The sequence below is a fragment of the Gopherus flavomarginatus genome, chromosome 1 (genome assembly GCF_025201925.1).
Source record: "Gopherus flavomarginatus isolate rGopFla2 chromosome 1, rGopFla2.mat.asm, whole genome shotgun sequence".
In the NCBI taxonomy this organism is placed as follows: domain Eukaryota; kingdom Metazoa; phylum Chordata; order Testudines; family Testudinidae; genus Gopherus; species Gopherus flavomarginatus.
Window position 1 is genome coordinate 251808557 of NC_066617.1, and position 22473 is coordinate 251831029.

Below are 22473 nucleotides of genomic sequence, written 5' to 3' on the forward strand. Positions count from 1 at the left end.
AGGAGAGTGCTGCAGTGTTCGGTGTACGTGTAGCAAAGGTGCTGGCTGCTCCTTAGCAGAAGGAGGTGCTCTTGGTACTGCAGAGTCTGATCTCTGACACACTTTGTGTAAGGACTGAGGAAGCAGGTTCTAAAGAGTTCCAGTGTTAGAGTGTATGGCAGTGCCACAGACTGGTCCTATGGGAACCCTAAAAGCCTGTGCTGAGGGAGTTTAACAATTTCTTCAGATGTGGGGTTGTACTAGAGGCACATCCCTGTGGTACTGTGCTCCTTGATGACTTGCTTGGTGTTGCTTTCAGCAGCTCCTGATCCAGGGGATTCTCCTCTCTTTTATGGTACTGGGAAGGTGACTGCTTCCTGGCAACTGATCTATCGCAGCATTGCTTAATTCGGTGGGCAGCAGGAGTAACTGACTGCTCCAACAGATGAGAACTCAAAGAATAGTGCCTGATGGAGGGTAAAGAGACTGGTTACCTCCAGTCTGAGGCACTGATGGCTGAGTTCTAATTAATGATGCAGAGGACCCCCCCAATCTTGGCCTCTGTCTTCTCTTAAGTGTGGGTGCACTTTTAAAAACTCCTGCAGCACATAGTGCATTTTGATGGACTAAATGCTGCTCATAAACAAAACAGATTATGTCCAGCTGAGAGGGGGAAATGCTCTAACAATGTACATAACAAATATGGATCTGGCAAAGAGTGAAAACTACTTCAATCCTAAACTAAAACCATTTTTTAAAAACAGGCTAACAGTTTAAACAAGGAAACTAATTTACACAGGAAAACTTTGGCTGAGGAGGATGCTGCGCAATTCTGACTGCCAAAGGGCAGTTAGTGTGACTAGTCACCCCCTAAAGTTCCTTCTATCACTTTATGCCCTTTGGAAAGGGGGCATGAGGACAGGACTGCATGCAGGACCCTTCCTACTGGACAGTGCTTTTGAAACTTCTGAATCTATGCAAGGGGGACAACCAGACTGAGTGACAGCCCCATGCATAAAAATACAAAAGTGGGTGTGGCCTCTTCCCTCTGGCTGAAGATGTAGATAGCTGTCATGATTGCTACCATGTTTGGATGCGTGGGGATCACTGCATGAACCATGACTGAGGATTTAATACTATACATTTAAATTTTGACAAGGTGTGTAAAATGTTACTGTGAATTTGCCACATGAAATCCCAGAAATTCTTTCCTTACTGAAATAGTTCAGTATGTGAGGTATCAAAACAGGATACTATCAGGATTTCTGATGTGAAACTCCCTACTGTGCTGCAGCCTAGCACCTGGCATTTTATTTTGTCCCTCTCCTGCTACCTGCCTGTTGCTCCCCACTTTTTCCTCTTCCCCCCCAACATTAAAAAGGTTGTAGAGCAGTTTTTAAACTAGGAGATGGGGGAAAGCTGACTGCTGCAGAGGAGCATGTGGATCGGACACAGACTTCTCTTAGGGGAGAGTCTGATGATAGGGAATCTCCAGGTTATTGTCAGGAACAGAGGACGGAAGAGGATAATGTAAGGGCCGGATCAGATGATAAACAGTCACATAAAAAAGAATCTGGCACATCAGAAAAGGGCAGATAAACAGGGACAAGTTTCTAAAGTGCTTGTACACAAATGCTAAAGTCTAAATAAGATGGGTGAACTAGAGTGCCTTGTGATAAAGGAGGATATTGATATAATAGGCATCACAGAAACCTGGTGGACTGAGGACAATCAATTGGACACAGTCATTCCAGGGTACAAAATATATCGGAAGGACAGAACAGGTCGTGTAGGGGGAGGAGTAGCACTATATGTGAAAGAAAATGTAGATTCAAATGAAGTAAAAATCTTAAGCAAATCCACATGTTCCATAGAATCGCTATGGATAGAAATTTCATGCTCTAATAATATAACATTAGGGATCTATTATCGACCACCTGACCAGGACAGTAATAGTGATGAAATACTAAGGGAAACTAGAGAGGCTATCAAAATTAATAACCCAATAATAGTGGGGGATTTCAATTATCCCCATATTGACTGGGAACATTTCACTTCAATGCAAATGCAAAGACAAAATTTCTCAATACTTTAAATGACTGCTTCATGGAGCAGCTGGTACGGGAAGCCACAAGGGGAGAGGCAACTCTAGATTTAATCCTGAGTGGAGCGCAGGAGCTGGTCCAAGAGGTAACTATAGCCAGACCGCTTGGAAATAGTGACCATAATACAACAGCATTCAACATCCCTGTGGGGGGAAGAACACCTCAACAGCCCAACACTGTGGCATTTAATTTCAAAAGAAGGAACTATACAAAAATGAGGGGGTTAGTTAAACAAAAGTTAAAAGGTACAGTGACTAAAGTGGAATCCCTGCAAGCTGCATGGCCGCTTTTTAAAGACACCATAATAGAGGCCCAACTTCAAAGTACACCCCAAATTAAGAAACACAGTAAAAGAACTAAAAAAGAGCCATCGTGGCTTAACAACCATGTAAAAGAAGCAGTGAGAGATAAAAAGACTTCCTTTAAAAAGTGGAAGTCAAATCCTAGTGAGGTAAATAGAAAGGAGCACAAACACTGCCAACTTAAGTGCAAGAGTGTAATAAGAAAAGCCGAAGAGGAGTTTCAAGAAGGGCTAGCCAAAAATTCGAAAGATGGTAATAAAATGTTTAAGTACATCAGAAGCAGGAAGCCTGCTAAACTGTGGGGCGCCTTGACAATCAAAATACAAAAGGAGTGCTTAAAAACGATAAAGTCATTGTGGAGAAACTAAATGGATTCTTTGCTTCAGTCTTCATGGCTGAGGATGTTAGGGAGATTCCCAAACCTGAGCTGGCTTTTGTAGGTGACAAATCTGAGGAACTGTCACAGATTGAAGTGTCACTAGAGGAGGTTTTGGAATTAATTGATAAACTCAACATTAACAAGTCACTGGGACCGGATGGCATTCACCCAAGAGATCTGAAAGAACTCAAATGTGAAGGTGCGGAACTATTAACTAAGGTTTGTAACCTGTCCTTTAAATCGGCTTCGATACCCAATGACTGGAAGTTAGCTAATGTAACCCCAATATTTAAAAAGGGCTCTAGAAGTGATTCTGGCAATTACAGACCGGTAAGTCTGTCAGTATTGGGCAAATTAGTCGAAACAATAGTTAAGAATAAAATTGTCAGACACATAGAAAAACAAACTGTTGAGCAATAGTCAACATGGTTTCTGTAAAAGGGAAATCGTGTCTTACTAATCTATTACAGTTCTTTGAAGGGGTCAACAAACATGTGGACAAGGGGGATCCAGTGGACATAGCGTACTTAGATTTCCAGAAAGCCTTTGATAAGGTCCCTCACCAAAGGCTCTTACGTAAATTAAGCTGTCATGAGATAAAAGGGAAGGTCCTTTCATGGATTGAGAACTGGTTAGAAGACAAGGAACAAAGGGTAGCAATTAATGGTAAATTCTCAGAATGCAGAGGGGTAACTAGTGGTGTTCCCTAGGGGTCAGTCCTAGGACCAATCCTATTCAATTTATTCATAAATGATCTGGAGAAAGGGGTAAACAGTGAGGTGGCAAAGTTTGCAGATGATACTAAACTACTCAAGATAGTTAAGACCAAAGCAGATTGTGAAGAACTTCAAAAAGATCTCACAAAACTAAGTGATTGGGCAACAAAATGGCAAATAAAATTTAATATGGATAAATGTAAAGTAATGCACACTGGAAAAAATAACCCCAACTATACATATAATATGATGGGGGCTAATTTTGCTACAACGAGTCAGGAAAAAGATCTTGGAGTTATCATGGATAGTTCTCTGAAGATGTCCGTGCAGAGGCAGTCAATAAAGCAAACAGGATGTTAGGAATAATTAAAAAGGGGATAGAGAATATCTTATTGCCCTTATATAAATCCATGGTACACCCACATCTCAAATACTGTGTACAGATGTGGTCTCCTCACCTCAAAAAAGATATTCTAGCACTAGAAAAGGGCAACTAAAATGATTAGGAGTTTGGAGAGGGTCCCATATGAGGAAAGATTAAACAGGCTAGGTCTCTTCAGCTTGGAAAAGAGGAGACTAAGGGGGGGATATGATAGAGGTATATAAAATCATGAGTGATGTTGAGAAAGTGGCTAAGGAAAAGTTATTTACTTATTCCCATAATACAGAAGTAGGGGTCACCAAATGAAATTAATAGGCAGCAGGTTTAAAACAAATAAAAGGACATTCTTCTTCACGCAGCGCACAGTCAACTTGTGGAACTCCTTACCTGAGGAGGTTGTGAAGGCTAGGACTGTAACAGTGTTTAAAAGAGAACTGGATGAATTCATGGAGGTTAAGTCCATAAATGGCTATTAGCCAGGATGGGTAAGGAATGATGTCCCTAGCCTCTGTTCATCAGAGGATGGAGATGGATGGCAGGAGAGAGATCACTTGATCACTGCCTGTTAGCTTCACTCCCTCTGGGGCACCTGGCATTGGCCAGTTGGTAAACAGATACTGGGCTAGATGGACCTTTGGTCTGACCCAGTATGGCCATTCTTATGTTAACAAAAAGTTGAACTACAGTGCTTGCTTGCCCCAGTTCCCTGGAGTCAGAGCTGAAGTCTAGCTGCAAGCAGGGGACAAAGGGAACAGACCTATAAAACAACTCATCAGGTCAGCCAGGGAACTGAGCTACTGAAACTGATTAACTTCTCCTTCTCCAAGTGCCAGGGGTTTCCGCTGGGCTGCCTGGACAACCTCAGCCTGCAGAGAGCATAGCAGAAGAGCTCATAATGATCTGGTGAATTTTACATTAGAAATTTTCAACTCAGAATCTTAGCTGTATCTGCCTGAGGATGAGTGAGAAGGAGGGATAGTCTATGGTGATGGAATAAATTAATATTGCTGTAGGCTTTGAGTTGATAATGCAAAAATGTGCTGCAGAGTACAGAGGGCCCTGATTATAGGCTAGTGCTTTCCAGCTCCTGTAGGCATGAGGTTGAAACATTTGTAGCATAAACAGGGTTGCTTAAATTGCACATAGTAAGTAGTTTTCTATAGTAACATGCCACTTCCCTAAGGGGAGGCTTAGAAGCCTATTACATTTGAAAAGCAGCTGAATTCACCAAAACACCATTACACTAGAGGGACCTTCTGTGTGCTCCACCTCAGAAAGGGCTACCAAGGTAACAGCATAGGCAAAGCAAGCTAAACGCAAAGTTTATTAAGAGGACCCCCCCCATCTGATTTTTTTTTAATTGCAAGGATTACAGGCATCATGAAAGCTTCCTCAAATTTTTAATGCAGCTCTCTCAAGATGACTAGAACAATGTTGCTATAGTAGTCCCCATAAGGCTTTATGGAGTGTGTGTGCTTATAAATGTATGTATCCTGTAACTGGAATAGCGTTTTGCTACATATGCCATGTAACATATCTATGTAAAGGTTATGAGCTACTAGTTATGTTCATTCTAGTTGTATGCAGGCACCATTTGTGTGTTCAAAGTTATGAACATTGGCTGTATAATTGCTTGATTTCTAAGTAGCCTTAGTTAGCACATTTGGTCACTTCTTGAGAAAGGAATGTGCAAGTTAAGTGCTTCCTGAGGGAGCACTAACAGACAAAAGAACTTGAAGACTCCAATCCACATAAGAAGTCTACTTGAGAATGTTCAAAGTAGCATGTGGCTAATGGCTGCTACCTGCAAGTCCTGAGTCATGCATGGGCTTGTGACTTGCCCATGCGATTCCAAATTGCCATTTTGTGACTGGATTCTACATAAGGGGAGGGAGGGATGTCTACCCAGAGGAGAAAGTCTATTTAAACTCCTGGGACACCCCTCCATTCGGTCTTCAGCTGGCTAAGGAGGGAGCCTCTCCATGCCCTCCAGGATACTTGAAAGAAACTGGAACAAAGGACAGTAAGTACAGGGGGTGAGAGTGATTGCTGGACCCAGGCTAAAAGGAGATGAGCCTGTAAATGGGAGTTTTTTGGAACTGGTGAGGAACTCATCTGTATTTAGTTTGATTAGACATAGATTTGCACATTTTATTTTATTTTGCTTGGTGACTTACTTTGTTCTGTCTGTTACTACTTGGAACTACTTAACTCCTACTTTTGTATTTAATAAAATCACTTTTTAAATATTAATTTAGTATGTATTATACATAGGGGAGCAAACACCTGTGCATCTCTCAGTGTTAGAGGGCAAACTTTTTTTATACAGGGTAAAACGGATTTATCGGGGTTTAGACCCTACTGGGAGTTGGCCATCTGGGTATTAAGACAAACACACTTCTGTTCGCTGCTTTCAGGTAAACCTACAGTCCTGGGGCAAGTACTTCTGACCCTGGCTCTTTGTTGGAGCAGATGAGAGTGTCTGGCTCAGCAAGACAGGGTGCTGGGGTCCCGAGCTGGCAGGGAAAACAGGAGCAGAGGTAGTCTGGGGACATCAGTTGGCAGCTCCCAGAGGGGTTTCTGTGATCCAACCCATCTCACACAACTATGGGGGAGAGGCCACATAGGACTTGGATCTGGCTTGTTCTTCTGGGGAGGGGAGTGTCCTGTAACTCATCTAGGATCAGAACCCAGATTTAAGGATGAAAGACTAGTACACCTCTGTGTTCCTACCAATGGGTAAAAAACCCAAGTTTTTCTAGTACTGCATTCAATGTTGAAACGCCTTCTTTCCTAAAGCTGTGAAAGATCCAGTTGCAGGTGAAGCAAATGAAAAGCTAGCTGGTAGAATAATGAAGTAAGAAAGCTGTCACGTTTTCTAATACCATTACATTTAATAGGTCCATACGACTTATGGGATTTCTTAGGTTTTTTTAAACCAATAAATACACAATACATAACATTGATTTCTTTAATTCAACATTCTTAAATAGTTTAAAGTATACAATGAAAAAAGTTTAATGTGCTGAATCCAATCAATGCAACCAGTTCATTAAAAAGTTAGCACTAGGGTTGCCATTATCAAAGTCAAACAGTTTGATTGTGAGTAGTAGTATACTCATTCTGGTTTTGCTCAACATTAAATCAAGTTTGAACAAGTTATTTCTGTGGATTTGCTTAAGTATTAGACCAATGCAACCCCAAAGCTGCCTCTGTAGTTGCCAATCAAAGGCAAAGTCCCACCAGTGGGGTCAAAGCTGTAACACATATTTCCCTGTTAAGTTTTTAATGTGTTCAATTTAAACACCAGATGATCCCACTTGCTGACTGAAAGAACAAGAAGCCTTCAAATATTAATGGTAACTCAGTGAGCAAGTTCAAGTAGCAATTACGTGCAGATTGTCTTTCACCAGAAACATCAAACTTAACTGAATTAAGTTTGACTTAGAGCTTTAGGAAAAAAACTAAAGCTCTCATGACTACTTACTGAATTAATGAAATACGGTAGGAGTTCCAGTTTCAGACTGAAATATATTCAGTAATTAAATATGCAGCAATACCACACTGTGGATGGACTACAGTATAGGTGATATACCTACTAAATTAGATCCCTGTCCAATTAGAGTATAGGTGGATTTGTTAAGTTTGTTGAATTCCCTTACACAGATACATGCAAGCAATCACAAAGACATCCTACTTTAAACAATCTCAGGTCAAAATTTTGCCACATGACAAGTTATCCAAGACTAGAGTTCAGTATCCAATTTGAATACATGAAAACATTAACTTGACTTATGTGCATCTTTTATAGTTCCAGTTCCAGAATTGTCACACCATGTCACCTGTATGAAAGAGAAGAGACTATTCAGTAAATAGCACAAAGAAGAGAGTCCTGTTAAGAATGTAATTTAGAATTTGTTATTTTGGTGCAGTGTTGGAAGTTGTAGAACTGATGAAAGGGAAGAGACTGCTAGTTGTGGCTGAAGTCAGACAATGGAAAAATAGCACTTGTTCATTCAGCTGCTGGCCACCACATCTCATCTATACAGCAGCACCTGCCAAATTCCATCATACTGCTAGGTTAAATATCTACTAGGAGCACTGTCATTTTCTCTGAAGTTAAACTCCAGTTGCTCACTCTGATCCTTACGGGCAGAAGGGCTGATCTGATGTTCCCCTACTGGATAACGTCATGTCTTCCACCAAGAAGTAGTTCTGCATTAAATAGCACATGATGTTGAAAATCACTGATGAAAACTATACACAAACTCCACAATCTGCACCACAATTTTCTAATTTTATCAAATGCTGTGGAGTGGTTCTAAAGTGCTGACAGTAGGGCATGTTTATTGTTCTTTGTAGCCTGTACCATATTTGAGATTAGTTTCCACAAACTGAATAGGTCAGCCTTAATGTATTGTACGTATAGTCTCAAAATTGCTAGCATTGTTAATAGTAAACTTATCAAAACTCTCCTCTAGGGAAAAGAAGCCTGCTTTGGGGTTATATAACCATCCTAACCAGCGAGGACAAAGCATCTGACTGCAGCCATAATATAAAAATCACTAACACCGCTTTCTAAACAGTCTCAACACCCCTAACAAGGCACAATTGTTCCATTTTACAGATGGAGAAAGTCAGGCAGAGAAGTCACAGTAAACTGGTAGGAGGTCAGATAAATGAACTTTCACACCACACAATTAGCTACAATATAATAGAGGCCAAGAGGTTAGAAGGATTAAAAATGGGATCTGATATGTATAAAGATGCTAGAATTATAGTAGTAAGTTAAAAAAATAAAAGGGGTGTGAAAGGGATATAAAATCTTCATGGTGCAAGGTTTTACACAACCGCTAGCCTTTGGTGGGTTAACAAGAAACTTTCCCAGGTGACAGGTTATCCCATAACTATTACAGGGTTTTTGGTACCTTCTCTCAAGCATACAATACTGGGCTCAGAGATTCCTAAAATCAGGCCAGAATAGACCAGTATCATTCTAGTCTGACTTCCTGCTTCACACAGGATAAAGAACTTCATCAAATCCATAACTTCTAATAGAACTATAGCATACCTTTTAGAAACATAACCAGTCTTGACTCCCCCATGTAGGTACTTGTAGACCATGATCAATTTATCTCAACCTTCTCTTGGATAAACTAAATATACTGAGAGTAAAGAAGCTCAATTTAAAAGGCATGGTTTTCCAGACCTTAGATCTTTTTATAGCTCTTTTCTGAAGGCTTTCCAATTTGTCAGCACCCTTTTTGCAGTGTTGACACCAGAACTGGACACAGTATCCCAATAATTCTCACTAATGCCAGATACTGAGACAATACCACCTCCCCACTCCTACTTGTTTCTCTAAAAGATAGGAATTACCTTGGAAGTTCTGTAGCCTGTGTTATACAGAAGCTCAAACTAGATAATGATCCATTCTGGCCTTGGAATCTATCAATGTACTTGATATATATCAGTTTATATGCCCAAGAATCATGTTTATCTTTTTAGGTACAACATCACAGTGGGAGCTCATCTACCTTGTTTCCACAAATCTTTTCCAGAGTCATTACTTTCAAGGATATAGTCAAATATTTTAAGTGTAACATACATTATTTGTTCCTAGATGTATGTTGCATATGGCTGTATTAAAAACATTCAAATAAGCACATCTTACCATGTGATCCACATCTGTATAATGGCCAGTTACCACTCCACCAATTTGAGTCACCTGAAAATTTTACCAGTAATGATTTTATATTTTCTTCCTGATCACTGAAAGATACGGAATATCACGGGACAGTGAACAGACTCCTGTGAGATCTCATTAAAAAAAAGTCCCATTGGGTGACTATTCTCCATTTACATTTTTTCTTCCATTTTCAGTTAACGAATTTTTAATTCATATAATATGAGCCGTTGAATTTGATTAGTACTTTTAAAAAAATCAGTATGGCATACAGGACTAAATCAAATACCTTACAGAAGACTAAGTATATTTTCTCTGTTATCTTTATCAAGCAAATCTGGAATCTTATTAAAAAAGGTACCAAGTTGTCTTAACAAAACCTGTTTTCCATAAAATTCTTTGATTGGAATTAGTTACACTGCCATCTTTACATTCTTTACTGATTGTGTCCCATACCAGCATTTCCTTGATATTGTCTGGGACTGATGTCAGGCTAACCTGCCTACAATTTCCCAGGTTCTCATTTACCCTTTTTAAAATATTAGCACACTTTCTCTCTCATTCTCTTTCTCTCTGATCCAATATGGCAGTTCCTAGGTTCTGGATAGGCAAGATCTGTCTCAGCTATCCGTATCTCTCTCAGTTAATTCTAAAACAGCTTAGCCCATTTATGTAGAACAGTGGTTTTCAACTGTTTTCATTTGCGAACCCTTAAAATTTCAAATGGAAGGATGGACCCCTTCGGAAATCTTCGTCTACAGACCCCAGGGTCTGCAAACCACAGGTTGAAAGCCACTGATTTAGAGGTCACCTTATATAGTAACACTAGACTGGTTATTGACTTAGGACAAGGGGAAAAAAGGTATTTCAGGAGGTTTGACAGTCTTTTGCTACCATTTGAAATCCAGAGAGGGTTTCTTCCTCCACCTGTGTTTCTCCATCTACCTCTAGAAAAGCAGTTACTGAGGTCAGACTAATAATTCGCTTCAGGAGACTTTGTCATTGTGCTTCCAAAGAGAGCAAACTGCTTATGGAGACACTGCAATTCGGCCTTTTATTGTCATCATTCCTCAGCAACACAGAAGTCCTTACAAAGCTTGGCATATCAATAGAGGAGGAGGATACCTTATGATTGCATCGTATGATAGTAGTTATTACTATAAATCCTAAATCAGTTTATATACATTTAAGCAGCTATGAGAGACACCATAATTATTCCCACAGAAGCTGTGGATTCTCAGCACCTCTGAACAAGGTATCAAGCTGGGCACTCAACTATTGGGTTGCACAACATTTATGGACATTTCTGAAAATCTGTCTGCAAGTGACTTGGCCATGGTTTCAAAAAGTCAGTGGTGGAGCTAAAGACTATGCCAGGAATCCTTGTTACCAGGTCCAGGGTCTACAACACAACTCTTCTAAATCAGTCAAATTTAATATTTTTAAACAGCTTCTCAATGGTTGGCTGGCCCTTGAAGGGGAGTCAGGGCCATCTTATCTGTGACAGGCTCCTGTAAGAGAAGTCAACCCACACCCACCAGGACATAATTAAATCTAAGATGTCTGGTTGGTAGCTAATTAGCCTGATAAAGGGTTACCAGGGCTCAGCTGTGGGGTCAGGGGGTGTTCTAGAAACAGGAAGCTCCTGAGGAAATATGCTCCCAGGAGAGCTCACCAGAGCAAGGAGTCTAGAAGGTGTGCTCCTAGAGACAAGGAGCTCCCAAACAGTGGCAGGAAGCCCAGCTTGTCAGGAACTAAACACTGCCCCAGAGAAGAACTGCAGTTGACATATCTCTGCAGACCCTCGGCTCTGGGAAAGGATTCTCCTCAGACAGTGGCACTAGGCCTGATTCCAGGGAAGAGACCTGTGCTGAGAGAACTCTGCTTGTACAGGGCCTGGATGGAAGCAAGCACTGGATCCAGGTTGAAATGGATAAACTAAGACTGACCATTTCCCAGTTAAGACTCTGATGAAGGTTTGCCTGTAATGTCATTGGGCCGCAGAACTTACTGATGACACATTAGGGGAAACTGAGCCAGGGATAGTCTGGACCACCATGCTTGGCCAGCACAGGGTGCTACAGTGCAGGTATGCTGTGAGACAGCTTTATAATCTTCCTCTGAAAATTTTATAAGCAAATTTGTATATTCTTTAACTTCCTTTGCCACATTTCTCTCCAAACTTACATTCTGTTCTTAAAGTAAGGAGACAATCTATTCATTCCTTTTCACTTTTTAATGGTTTATATAAGGCCCTACTCAATTCAGGATATTCTAGAAATTGCAGATCCCGGAATATTACATTTCCACCTAAATTTTCTCAGCTGTGCAGCTGACAGACAGCAGGGGATCCCAGCTGCCCAAAGGGCTCCTGCTGTCAGCCATGCACATTAATGATTGTAATACCGTTGCAGCAAAATGTCTGGTTATCAAAAAAATTAGCAGTTCTTGTGTTTATATTGTTCCAGCAAATTTCTTTTCTTAAATAGGTCTTCTCTGGATTTTCCAAATTACCACAACTGAAAAAAGGGCCATTATTACTTTTCTGTGATTTTCTACTTCTTGTCTGCAACTCAGCTGCAATTATTGGACAATCATCTCACAATTCAAGTAGTGCCTTACTTATATAGAAGAAGTTGTACTACTCACCACAATGCTCCCTCCAATGTGGATTCCATGTCTTGCTGATATCTGCAACATCATCTGGAGACTCCCAATGTCTCTGATAACTTCCTACAGGCTCCTGACTAACGAGCTGGAGTTGTGACCCTCTTGACATTTATCCACCAAGAACGTTTAACTTTGTGTTAAGGAAGAGGGAGAAGACTCAGTTCTATATGAAAGAGTAAATTAAAAAGGCAGTCCTGGAAGTAGAGATGAACCTGCTCTGGAGGCATACTGGTTCCTATGCATCAAAATTGTTTGGAGATGGGGATGTCATATTAAATACTCCACTTCCCTGTGTGCTTCTCATCAGATAGAGGCATCACAAAAGTTGCACATGCTGGTGAAATGAGAGAACTATGCCCTGACAATTATTCCATGAAATTTAACCAGGGGGCACTCCTACTGGGAAAGAAAGAGGCAGATCTTAAGTTATCACTACTAAGGATATTTTGAAAACACAAATATTTGATGAACTGTTTGATAAAGTAAATGCTCAATTTTTTCCCCAGTTTAAAACCCCTTCATTTCTGAAACATTCATTCTAAAATAAAATTACTGCTTCAATTGAAGCACAATACAAATTAGAAAAGGATTGCATATTTTCATTTTCTTAAAAACACTTCAAATACACATTGTTTTAGAAACAAAGTGCAATTCAACAAATGTCTGGCTACTTTACAAAATGTCTGAGGATGTACCATATACATTCATTTGTGACATGGCAGTACTAAAAGCCTAAGAATTCAACACTATTAAAATGTACACAGTACTGTAAATATACATAGTTCTTTAAGGAAATGCTAAATTGTTTTGTATACTATCATATGTAACTATGTGAACAGGAGGTCAAAAAGAAGCAGGGGTTGATATTTCATCTCTGATGCTTTGGGTTTAATAAGTGCTTTTTTTTTTTTTACAAAAACCAAAACCAACTATAAGGCACAATACTGCTAATCTAGCAAAGGAAAAAAATCTAATGACACCCCCAGTCAAAGTCATAATGGGAAATAAACTAGGAAATTCCTTTTGGCTATGGGACAAAAGTGAAGACCCCTAGCTTCATAAAAAGATCTTAAGAAGGGATCCCAACTTGTGCACATGGAAATGGGGGCAAGAGTGTAAGAGGGAAGTCTAAAACAGAAATAAATTCCCTAGCCATAATAGCCCTTTTCTACTCTGTTTTACTGAGTTAAACACTGAGAAGGAGGTAACTGACATGAATGCTACATAAGTCAACACGCACATGTTAAAACTATCCAGCAAAGACACTGAAGTCCACTGTTCCTGGGAGAAGTTAACGAGATGGAAAAATTTAAGTACTCAGCTCTGAGTTGGAAAACACTAAGAACCAATGATATTAAGAAAGTTGCCATCAATTATTTTTCATCCAGTGGTGGGAAGAGTGGAAGATGCCATGTAACATCAAAGATATTTGATATTTTCACAATCTACTTGCATGCTTCTTAAACATCCAGCTCCAGTTACAGCAAAATTTGTTTTTGTTTTTTTTTTTTAAGTACGGTTTAATAAAATGTAGTGCTGTAAATGCTTTCGGCTTTATGCACATGCTAAACGTAAACACAGTGTAACCAACATTTATCCATTCAACTTTTTATATTCTGTTCTCTCATCCTAGTCTACATCTTTGTTACAGCCCTCTGGAACACACAGACATTGTAATGATTCTTATATCAGAGGTATTTCATCTTTCATAGGATCAGATAGACCAGTTTTAAAAAATCCTCTTTATACAAAATTCTTAGTTATTAGCCCTTTTGGAACATGAACTAGAAAAGTTCTCAAGATAAAATAAATTACATTGTTATTTTTCCATCAACTAGGCAAAAGTTCATACTAATTAAATAAAAAGTTCTTTAAGCAGTCTAATCAGAGTCTTCCATGAAGTTTTTCAGCGGGAATTTCCATTAGACAGATGTTCTCCATGCCGACTATCACTGCCATCCATGTCTAAAAATTGGGAGTTACAAAAAGTAAATCATAATTTGTTAAATCAGTTATTTAAATATTAACATGGTAAGCTATTATTACATTTGCTGACGTTAGCCCATAGAGAAATAACTTGGAGACAAGTTCTACAGTCAGTCATGCAAAATTCCCTTTGATTTCAATGGCAAAGCAAAATAGTGCACAGGAAATGAAGGTTACTTGTAACCAGAATTCTTTGAGATGACTGCATAGTCACACTTATGGATGTTGCGCCACCTGGTGGCACCCAATGGTAGAACCTTCTTCAAGCAGTGCCCATTAGGAGAGCATGTGCACCCCCTCCTCTCTCAACTCCCCTTTAAGTATTCGGATTGTGTGGCAAAAATACAGGGAGGGTGCACTGTACCTTCTACCACCTCAGTTCCTTCCACCAGTAACTCAGAGAGACCGTAACAGGACTGAGATGGGGGAAGTGTGCAGGAAAAAACAGTTACTAACCTTCTGTAACTTGTTTTTCAAGATGTGTTGCACATGTCCATTCCACTCTAGGGCGTGCATGCCCCAAGCAGAGTTGCTGGAAATTTTTCCTCAGTGGTATCCATTGTGGCAGCTCGAGCCTGCGTGCCTGTAGTGCCAGTATAAAATGCCCAGCCCCCTCAGTTAGTTGTTTCCAGAGAACTCTGATGTAGGAGAGCAGGTTATGGAATGGACATGTGTAACATTTTGAAGAACAGTTATGGAAGGTTAGTAAATTTTGTTTGATCGCATGTGCGCATTCCACTCTAGGAGACTCCCAAGCAGTTGAATAAGTGGAGGGATCAGAGTTCACGGACCCACTGACAGCAGAACAGTTTGACCAAATCTGGAACAATATCTAGCCCACTGAGAGATGGCATAATGGAAGGAGAACGTGTGCACTAATGACCGCCGGGGGTGGGGGGAGGAAGAGAGGGAGCCCCAGGGCTAGCCGCTGCTCCGGCCACTCCGGGACTGCTGCCAGGAGCTGTCGACCCGTGGCTGCTCTAGCTGTCAAGTCTCCAGGACCGCTGCTCAGGCAGTCCCCAGGGCCAGCTGCCTGGGGTTGCCAGAGCAGCTGGCCCCGGGGCCGGGGCTGCTCCAGCAGTGGCTGGCATGGCTGTAGGCCTGCCTGAGCGGCTGGCTGTAGAGTCAGCTACACTGGCCACTGCAGAAGTCACATAGGTTGAAGGAAGTCACAGAATCTCACTTCCGCAACCTCTGTGACAAGCATAGAGCCCTAATGATTGTAAACTCATCTGCCAAATATAGCATCCACTCTAGAAGCTAGATCCAGAGCACAATGTTTAGTGAGTGTGCGCACTTACTTTTAGGTTAGCAGCCTTGCAAATTTCCCTAATAGGAACCTGCTTAAGACAAGCCAAAGATGCTGCTACATTAGGCTGGAGAGGGGAAGACAAAGGTATACCAATTGTGTAACATATGAAACTCAAACACTATTTTTGTTAAAAACCTGGGGATCAGATCTAAGAACTACCTTCTCTAAAAAAAATAAGTGGCAGGACAGCCAGCAGGGCACACAATGTACTGACCCTTCTGGTTGCGTTACTTCATTACTGCTGTATCATTTTGGTAAACAAAAGAACACTCCCTCAAGAGGTTCAAGGATGATCTCATAAGCACAGATGAAACCAGGTTAAGATATCAAGATGGAAGGACACCCTTCATGAATCTTTTAGCAGAATCATGTACAATTGGTGATCGACTACTGACCAAAACGTAAGCTGAAATAGCCATTAGGTGAACTTTTAAAGAATTCGACAACTACTCAGATTTAAGTACAGTAAATATTCCAGAATATAGGGTATGGGAGCTGCCACTGGAGAATCAGATTTTCCACACATCCAAGCAACAAATCTAGACAGACAATTTTAAATGGTAACACTTTCTAATACAGTTTTCTAAAATTAAGCAGTATGCTCTGTATCAATGAGGAACATATCAACACTAGTCAAAGTCTGAAAGCCCAGGCTGTCAAATAAAGAAACTGAAGATCTGGATGAAGGATACTGCCTTCTTGCTGGGACAAGAGAGCTGAAGACACATGTACAATCTGAGAGCTGACGCAGGTTTATGTTCCATTGATGTCTCAGCTGAGCTAGGGCAAAATCAATCAATATCATTTTAGCTCTGTCCTGAAGAACCTTTTTCACCACTTTCTGAACCACTGGAAAGGGGAGAGAGGGGAAATGATACAGGAGGCCCTTTCCTCAATGTAGAAGGCAAGCATCTGAAATGGACTGACACTGCCTCCCTGCTCTAGAACAGAACAGGACACTGTTGATTCCTGTTGCTAAAGGATCTATGTTGGACCAACCTCAATAAAAAAAGGGGTCTTGAATTACCTGATCTTTCAGGGACCACCTGTGAATCTGAGAACTGTCCTTGTTGAGACTGTTTGCTAACGCACCGCTCTCCTCTGCTAAATGCAGGGCCAAAGGCTAGATCTTGTGAAAAATGCACCAGTCCCATAATCTGACCACTTCAGCACATAACTGGAAAGAATGAGGTTCCCCTTGTTTATTCCTGTGATACATAACAGTTGTATTGTCAACTGAACAATCTTCCCTTTTATATGAGGAATGAATGATTGAGAGCCAAATGTGCCAGCTCTTTTCTCAAAGGCTCAGCTACCCTAGATCGTAAGCCAACCTGAATGGGCTTCCTGTCCACACATTGTTATAACTGATTGTGAAGGGAGACTGAACAGGACATCTCTGAAAACATTTGATGGTTTCATCCACCACCTCAATTAATCTAGAATGTCCTGAAGCACAGTGACAAACATTTGAAGACTGTCCCTATTGGATGTGTAGATTCGAGACTTCCAGTGCTGCATCAGTCTCATTCGGAGACTATCAAAGGGTGTTACATAAGTGGTAGTAAGCCCACGAGACTCAGGATGACAACCACTGTCTAGAATTGGCAAATTCAAATTTGCAAAGCCACTTGCTCTATTTTTAGAAACTGGTCCTCTGGATGAAAATCCTTCCCTTCTATTGAGTCTGGTATGGAGCCTATTAAAGGAGTTCTGAGTTGGACAGAGATTCCATTTAATGTTCCACTGCAAAACACTGGAATTCAAAGTAAAACCTGGAACCATTTTGGGTTTCAAAGTCAGAATCATAGAGACTATGTCAGAATCTGATGGATCTGCTAAGTCTGATGCATGGGATCTGGCACTGCTAACAATGGCTGTCTTCAGAACGGATACAGCAAAACCAAAACTTTGTTTTCTAGCAAGCAGTCAGTTCTCTTCTATCAACAGTGCCTTCGAAGCCTTGACAGCTTTAGCTGAAGGACTGGAAATTGGCACTGACAAAGATCCTGACAATTTGGAACATTACTGTTGCCAGTGCCTTTACTGCAGTTACCTTTTTCCAGAGAAGAAAGGCCCTTTCAGTGGTGAACAAGAATACTGTTTCCATTGACACCAGGTCAGTGAGCACATGAATGAACCCAAGGAGTAGTAAGAGCAAGGAGGATGTTAAGAAGTCTTAATTTAAAATTGCAACTGTTACAAAAGAGCAACAAATCTCTAACCAACTCTTCGGAATCACATCTTTTGAGCCATTATTTACTGTATTAAATTTTACCGACTTAAAAGTGCACCAATGAACATATACAGACACATTAAGGCAGTGACAAATGTCTAGCCAAGAAATAACCACTCTGGCACTGTTTGACTATACTATCAACATCAGCCAAAAGCATAAGAAAAATAGAATCATAGAATATTAGGGTTGGAAGGGACCTCAGGGAGGTCATCTAGACCACCCCCCTAGGACCAATCCCCAGGCAGATTTTTACCCAGTTCCCTAAATGGCCCTTCAAGGACTGAACTCACAACCTTGAGTTGAGCAGGCCAATGCTCAAACCACTGAGCTATCCCTCCCCCCAGAGATGAACTTCACACTATTCCCTGAAGATCAAAACTTGGAATATGTTGGGCAAGTACTGGCAACAAAATGGTATACATGCAGGCCTTCCACCAAGAATGCCCTGATGGACACGAATACAGTCTGGGATGGAACACCTACATCTGAAGTCAGAGGCAGCAGACTCAGCAGACCACTTCTAAGACCTTCCCTTACATCATAATGGACACTCATTTGGAAACACGACCTAAAGAAGTCTTAGCTGAATCATCCACCCTGGTCTCATGTAACATGAGAAAAGCTAGATGAAATCTTCCCTGATTAATTAATTATCTTAATCCACAGGTTTTGTAATTCAACAGCATGAAGTGCAGAGCAAGATCCCTGCCAAATAATGTGCTCTACTCTAGAAACCATAACTATGGCTACATTTTAGTCAGAGGTATTTTTAGTATAAGTCATGGACAGGTCACAGGCAGTAAACAAAAATTCATGGCCTGTGACTCGTCCATGACTTGTCACAGGCCATGAATTTTTGTTTACTGCCTGTGACCTGTCCATGACTTATACTAAAAATACCACTGAATAAAACACATGGCTCTTAGGGGAGGGAAGGGGCATGTGGGCAGTGGTGGGCAGCCCGGGACCACTGCTGGTGGGGGGGTTGGCGGGGCTGGCAGGCTCCCTACCTGGCTTCATGCCTCTTCCCCCAAGCAGCAGCAGAATTTGGGTGTGGGAAGGGGCAGAGGGTCGGGGCATGAGGTGGGCTCTGGGCGACGCTTACCCGGGGGTGCTCCCAGGAAGTGGTAACATCCCCCTCGCCCAGCTGCTAGGCAGAGGCATGGCCAGCTCCTGGCCAACAGGAGTTGCGAAGCCAGCGCTCTGGGCCGAGGCAGCATGCAGAGCTGCCTGCCCACGCCTCCGCCAGCAGCTGAGCAAGGGGGATGTCGATCATTATTTGATTAAGTTCAATTTTCCAAGGCTGGCATGATTTCAGTCTGAAATAATTTGATTCCCAATCATCCAGGTGGAAGAAAATGGTACTACTCACTAGGGCCATCACCTGACACCACAGTATTGAGAGTTCTGAAGTAAACTCAAGAATGAAGAGTTTTCATTCTAAAGTTCCAATTAATAAAATTACAGGATTATCCAAATGATTAGCAAAGACCTGGTTTTATGGTAAATATGAGTGAAGGTGGGTGAATAGGGGTGTTGTTCTGCGAAAGTTGTGATGATCTGTGTATGGGTTAAACTGTGGCCATTGGGCCAAGTAATCCACTATCTATGCTGCCTCCCTCAGACAACCAATAAATTGTGGCATACAAATTAGCTGTAGAATAAGAGAGTGGTGATTGGTTGAGGGATAATGATATCACAATGGTCTAGGACTCTTGGCACGGCACAGACACATGTCTGACTAACTGAAAGTCCATGCTGTCAATGGGTGAAATCTATAAAGGAAAAATGGCTGAGAACTTAAATATTGGATATTAAACCACAAATCCCGCTGATGCTGAAAAAATTCAACCATGCTTGTAATTGTTTCCATTGCTTCACACTGATTCAGGCATTCTAGGTTTTAGAGTGACAATCCTGGTATTTTATTATATAGATTACACATTGATTTGAAACACATTACATTGTACTTACCAAGTAATGCTGTGGTTTCACCTGCATCCTCTTTTAAACTGTTACACTGTAACACAGATTCATTAGTTGAGGAGGCTGACAAATCGCTTACTTCATTTCTATCATCTTCTTGTAAAGCAATACTCAAACTTCCTACTGATACACTGCCACTTATCGATTCAGGTATTGCAACTTCAAGTGCATCTTCAGGGTCACCCTTCAGAAGTAGACAAAATATTCAGTAAGCAATTATTTAGACATCATAAAAACAAGTTTCTAATGACTCTGCAAAAGTAAAAGTTTCTTTGATTAACCTTTACACATTGAATTCATTGAAGGAAAGTTATTTGCCCTTCCTAATACAAGAGTTGATTTTATAAAAGATTTTTCAGTCTGCCTTCTGCAAGTCATTCTTGAGTCTTACACAGGTTCCTCTCATCATAGTTGTGATCTTGTTTTTGATTTTTGTCACAGCAATTTAGAATAACAGGCTTGCCTAGACCACATGGATCCAGCAGTGCTGCATTACCATGCCCAAAAGCATCTTGGCCATTAGTTCCTGGACCAAGAAATAGGAGTGCTGCAAAGACATTGCAGCATGCCCCTAAGGGAAGCCATTATCCTGTCAAGAGTTTGGTTTATGTGATTGGCTACCATCACACAAGAACTCTGTTGCAGAGGCAGGGATAAAATCCAGTTCTCTAGGATGGCATTCAACTGTCTTAGCTACAAAGTCATCTTCTGTTTTCCTGTAGCTCCTTGCTTTATTCACTTCACATCTTCCAACCTCTGCAACAAATGAGGTAGGGGACCTACAGACAGCCTTCTTTACTACCCAACCCTTGAGCACTCTCCATCCTGTGGAGAAAAGATAGTACTATCACATAATTAAAGACTGTATTGTACATAATACACACACAAGGGGGAGGTGAATAAGGTTTCATGAGTCCCCTTAATTCTGGCATTTCCTAACTTCTGAGCGCTTGACTTTGCAACCTTAACATTCTCTTAAAGTAGTTTTGTAGGAAGTAATTTCCAAAGATTTAAAAAAAGAAAAGTGCACTAAAACAAATGATATCATATGGAATTATACTGTCTCATCAGCAGGACTGGGAACTTTATATTCACAAAAGAGACTTCTACTACTTGAGCAAACAAAACTGGTAACAGTGTTAGGCCATTATCCTCTGTGTGTTGCAGCCATTAGAGGGGAAGAGACATTTGCCAGTGGCATTCACAGCTACTTGTTAAACACAAAGGAATACTGAGACCTGGGAATCCTCGGTTCAATTTCAGGTTCTAGGAGGGAGTGTACTATAGTGGTCATTGACCTTTCTCTGCCTGTTCCCTCTAGCCTGTCCCTATCTTTCTCTTCTCCTATCCACCCTCCTCAGCTTCCATCAATACCAATCTACTGTTTCCAGGGCCAACGAGAAGGGGAGGGGGGAGTTGATACAAATTACCAGGGCCCGGCAGTCTGGAGGAGGCTTCCCCGAACCTGTTTAGCCGGTCCACCTTTGCTGGGGGGCCCAAAAAAAAAAAAATGGTCACCAGGGCCCAAACCCGCTCTCAGTGGTCCTGTTTCCCCTTTCTAATCAAATCAGTCTGCTTCCTCCTCCTCCATGCTGCCTGGGCACCAGCGGAAGCACTGAGCGCATAGGAGGGTGTGTCTCTGCACTCAGTTTTGGTGTCTTGCTCCTGAGTGGCCCACAGTAACTGAGGGGCGCAACTGAAGGTAAATTCCTGTCCAGCCTCAGTAGCCCTGGAATGGAGCATGCTAAATCCCTCTGTGGGGACTGTCATCTCAATATGGTTTATACTAGGAGCCGAGACAGACGCAACATGGTCATTATATAGGATATCTCTGGAGAATACCACCACTGGCCGCTAACAAACCACTGACCATGGGCAACTGCAATTATTCAAGCACTTATAACTTGGGCAAATTTAGGTGGATTTTCAGAGGGACAGCACAAGGTGCATCCTTAACCCCAACTCCCCAGGCCAAATTTCAAATCCTTGCTCCCAAAGCATGAAGCTGAATGAAATGAGCAGAAATAGCATGTTGGTTTTTTTTTTTTTGGGGGGGGGGGGGAGTGGAGGGATAAAAAGGTTTGGCTGAGGTAGTAATCTGGCATGGAAAATTTCAGCCCAAACAGCTATGTCTGGCAAAGTGATAAGCAACTGAAAATGGAGACCTTAACGGAAAGTACTCAGCAACTTTAACTATATGCATCACTACAAACACCTATAATGAATGGGAGGAGTATATCTACAGAGTTATTTTAAAAGTAAACTGATATTCAAAAAGCAGCAGTTTAGCTGTTCTATTTTGTAGTGTATAAACAATAGTAGTTTCCCTACTCCTCAGCAAACCTTAGTATAGTGCTTTATAGTGAGGTCACACATCCTTAAGACATAAGGCATTTCTAGGATGTCCATCAATTTAAAGTCTTAGCAACACACTATTAAAGATAATCAGTATATTTTCAAGTATCAAATTAAAAACTAAGCTACACTTCTCAACGTAAGTGAACAAAATACACTGAGTTGTTTGGGTACCCCCCAAATATTTGTGCACTTGCTAGTTTCATAAATCAATAATTCACAGTGGGTGACTCAGTCAATAGTGTAAGTTAGCAAGACTCTACTACATCAGAAAGTAGTTAACTTGTCAATTGGGGTTCCTTTTTATCAAGTGAATTTAAGGCTGGAACAGTCACCTTGGGGACCGAAGTCCTCCATTTACAAAACAAGCACACAG

At 41.2% G+C, this 22473-nt stretch overlaps 2 protein-coding genes and 1 non-coding gene across 4 annotated transcripts in view; all 3 read right to left on the minus strand.

Annotated features, from left to right (window-relative positions):
- The window catches only part of CREG2 (cellular repressor of E1A stimulated genes 2), a 145367-nt gene that overhangs the window by 69498 nt on the left and 53396 nt on the right, over positions 1-22473 (minus strand). The window lies entirely within an intron of this gene.
- Positions 6738-22473, minus strand: part of RNF149 (ring finger protein 149) — a 33923-nt gene continuing 18187 nt past the window's right edge. The window contains exons 6-9 of one of the 2 annotated variants that reach the window (XM_050922455.1): positions 19731-19926; positions 12199-14184; positions 9538-9591; positions 6738-7705 (exon numbers count right to left, since the gene is read on the minus strand). In XM_050922455.1, coding sequence (XP_050778412.1) covers positions 14126-14184; positions 19731-19926 — 255 coding nt within the window. In that variant the 3' untranslated portion in view covers positions 6738-7705; positions 9538-9591; positions 12199-14125. The remainder of the gene's footprint in view (positions 7706-9537; positions 9592-12198; positions 14185-19730; positions 19927-22473) is intronic. The other variant, XM_050922447.1, reaches the window with a different exon arrangement.
- Positions 10511-10624, minus strand: LOC127043380 (small nucleolar RNA SNORD89). Its single transcript, XR_007772240.1, has one exon. It is a non-coding gene; the product is annotated as a small nucleolar RNA SNORD89 (small nucleolar RNA).